Raw genomic sequence first — 3672 nt, 5'->3', positions numbered from 1 at the left:
ACTTGGATGTAGGTTTTTCCTGCTGCTGACACAATATTGCTGTTGTAGGAAAATAATAAAAACATTGGGAAAGATTTAAAGTAAAGTAATCTCACATAAATCAGTGATTTATGAAGACAGAGCTTAGAAAAAACCCAGCCGATGCCTAGCTGAACCAGTAAATACATAATTGTAACTCTCTCTGTTCCACATACAAGCTTGACAGTAGGCCTGTATTGAAATGTATAGTCTCCCAGGGCCCTCTCCAGCTGATGCTTGATTTTTTGAAGGATGTTGAACACCAAGCTTACCCAAGCTGTTCGGAGTCAGCATCCATCAAGTCTAACCCTGATTTATTTGAGGAGAAACCCTCCCTCCCTCGTCTGCCATCCTGCCATGGCACATCAGCCCAGCCATCCTGTCCTGTACTGTGGGTGAGGGCTGCTGCAGATGGGCTCAGGGGGATAAAAATGCTCGGGGGGACAACTAGGCAAACATGAAGGATGGCAGCAGTCTCACAGAGGAGAATCTGTGAAGGGCAGCGGCACTGTGCCTCGGTAAGCATTTATGCCCTTTTCAGATGAGGACATCATAGCCTCATGGGCAGGCGTATTATTCTTCTTAAGTTGGCCAAGCAGCTATAAAGCCGAACGGGAGGACTGGCTCATAATTTCAGAGTTTTCTAGCACTGAGGCGTTAGAATCATTGAATCTTAAAGGTTAGAAAAGACCTTTAAGGTCATCAATTCCAGCCGTCAACCCAACACCACCATGCCCATTAAACCATGTCCCGAAGTGCCACATCTACATGTTTTTTGAACACTTCCAGGGATGGTGACTCTACCACCTCCCTGGGCAGCCTGTTCCAATGTTTGACAATGTTAGGACATGCAGTTTGATCTGCTTTGTAGCACAAGCCTTTAAAAGGGTTTGGTTTGCCTGCGTTGAGCTGAAGTAGCTGTGTTAGCAAGGCTGTACTGCAGCTTACCCAGAAGACACATCCCAGAGGACACCATCTCGTGCCAGAGATGTGCTGCCACTGCCCAGGGCACCTGTGCTAGAAAGGAGACAAGTAGACACGACATGCTCAGGAGAGCGTAGGAGGGGTACTGCAGCTCTGCTGTGGAAAAAGGTGGAAAAAAGCCCCCAAGGTCCTGTCCATCTGACCTCGAGAAAACTGTGCTGTAGCCATCACTTCTGCCTCTTGCTTGCCATTGACTTCATTTGGGAGTCATTTGGCATTGTCTCACTTGTCTATCTCCTCTACAAAATCATTCCAATCTTGGTTTTCCCAGAATTAGGTTTCTTTATCTTTCGTGCAGCGAACTGTAGAGGACAGTTAACTCTTTACTATATTGTAGCCGATAAACTGCATCTAACCTTTATAATCTGAGGAATAAAGACCAAACCTAGTTAAAACAGAGTTTATTTTCAGCTCAGATATACACTTCTTATGAGTCTTTAAACAAATTACTTGATTTCATTGCTCCTAACCATATAAGAAGCACATGACTTAAACATATCAGAAAAGTACTTCTGAGGGTTTTTGCAAGAAACTCCTGAGGGATGGTTGAATGTCACTGCAAGCTGAAGGTTCCGTATCTGAAAACAGAACAAAGTCCATTAATTTTACTGTACTCTTAATTTGACAAAACCCCCCTGCAACTGATTGTAGCTTGGGTAGAAGCCAGGAGAGAATTTGTCCTTATAATGTCAAAGGGACCCCAGTTCTCCATGCCTTCCCTCCAAGCTCTGCATCCCTCCCCTCCACTCACCCCCAGTCCACCTCCTTCTACTTTAAACACAGATCGAGTGATTTGCCTCTGACCTGGCTACAGGCTCTTGTCCTCATCAAAAAATTAAGTTTTGGTTAACCTGCTCAGAAACTTCAAACAAGCTCTGAAACAAAAGGTGCTTTTTCTTCTCTCCTTTATGACTCTATAAATCATTCTGACTATAAATCGTTGTTTATTTTACTTACTAATCCGTTATAAGGTTTTCCTTTTTCTCAAGGACATTAGAGCATACCATAAGGAAAGCGTTCCTCTCCAGCATACTCTTTGTCAGGCACACACCTGTAGTAATTCAACTACCATAAAGCGTATAACATAGCTGTTGTTTTTCTTGATTTCTTCACAGCGGCTGTAAACTTTCTACGATCTCTACTAGAGCCAGATCCTGCAAAGAGACCAAACATCCAGCAGGCGCTTGCAAATCGATGGCTTAATGAGAATTACCCGGGGAGAGCACCACCTAATGTCACATATCCAAACAGGTACTGTGCGGAAGAATGGAGAAAACCTGCCAGGGTGTATAAACATTAAAACATAAATGACACTGGCATTGCTGTTTAATTCCTTGTGTGACAGTGTCGTACCGCATTTTATGGGATTGCTGTTGTGACTCTATTCTAAAAGTTGTTATGATTGGCCATTGGATATCTGTTACTTGAAATGGTCAAAAACAATACCTTAAACTAGAAGGTGGCATATGATGCATTATTTGCAGGGTGGTCTGGGGTGCAGATCATATGATTAATTTGCTCCAGGCCTTGGAATGGCTATGCGTGACAGGTAGTTCTGACCTTCTCCTTGTTTGTCGGTAAAGCCAGGCTACTTTTCCAGAAGAGGCTATGCCTATTTGTGATACATACGTGAGGTTCTGTGGATAGGTAAGTATGCAAACCATGGTGAGAAAGGTCAGAGTTAAATGATCTTGCTCTGTTGGTTGTTGATCTTGAATACCTGTGCAATGCTGAATGTATGACTAAATGCAAACAGGTAACAAATCTTATGGCCAATGAAACATCCATCTAGAGAAAAAGGAAAAGAAAGATACTTGTGGTCCCTTTTGGTTAGAAATAATCTTACTTGACTTTAAACATCTGCAGCGTAGAGTCTACACACAAGCCAGTCAACCCGGGCTGTCATTGTAGTCAATTGAGAGAAATAAGGGCACTTTTTATGGAGTGATTCATCTGATTTCTTTTTGATTCTGCAGTAGGATGACTCTGTGCCCAGGAGATCTGAGTTCCTCTTCAGTGACTGTAAATGGAGCCTCAGGCAACTCACTTAGAAATATATGTCTATATTTGATCAGATAAAACCTCCTTCCTGTATCATAGCCCTGCAGCTGTGTCTCATGCACAATCTAGTACCTGCAGAGGATTCATAGTAGGAGTTACTTGCTTGCAGGCTGAGATCCAAAGTGACACTGAGGCAAAGACAGAAACATAAAAGCTAATTTTTGTGCGTAAAATTTGATAGCACCCCAAAATTTCTGTCCTAACTCTGTAAGATAAGAGACCTTAAATGAAGATCCTAACTTCCCTCCTACAGTTTATTCAGTTACCAGATGTAGTGTGTGCCTAGGGGTGTGACAACTTACTTTTGCCTGAACATCTGAACTGCTCCTCCACCCACAAATGATTTGGTGTTCATGAACTAGACCATCTCTTTGTGTCAGTGCTCTAAAGGACTCAGTCCCATAGGCATGCTCAAGCCACATACAGCCAACCTTCAGCATTCAGCTCAGGTCACAGCTTTGCTGGTAAGAGTGCCTCCCACCTGTTTCCCACCCTGCTGTACCCCTAGCCAGATGGACAGGGTATGTTTCAGAGCTGTGGGTCCAACCCCTGTGGGGCTGAGAGGCACCTGCAGCACCTCCCTCTTACTGCTGAAGCAGGTAATGAGCA

At 43.6% G+C, this 3672-nt stretch overlaps 1 protein-coding gene across 1 annotated transcript in view; it reads left to right on the top strand.

The window, feature by feature from the left end:
• Positions 1-2117: 2117 nt before the first annotated feature.
• Positions 2118-3672, top strand: part of HUNK (hormonally up-regulated Neu-associated kinase) — a gene marked incomplete at its 5' end in the record, with an annotated part of 16124 nt that continues 14569 nt past the window's right edge. Inside the window, one exon of the mRNA XM_010281439.1 lies at positions 2118-2253. Coding sequence (XP_010279741.1) covers positions 2118-2253 — 136 coding nt within the window. The remainder of the gene's footprint in view (positions 2254-3672) is intronic.

The sequence above is a fragment of the Phaethon lepturus genome, unplaced genomic scaffold, assembly GCF_000687285.1.
Source record: "Phaethon lepturus isolate BGI_N335 unplaced genomic scaffold, ASM68728v1 scaffold6862, whole genome shotgun sequence".
NCBI classification, from domain to species: Eukaryota; Metazoa; Chordata; class Aves; order Phaethontiformes; family Phaethontidae; genus Phaethon; species Phaethon lepturus.
Note: the sequence above shows the minus strand (reverse complement) of the source record. Positions and strands in the feature narration are given on the sequence as shown.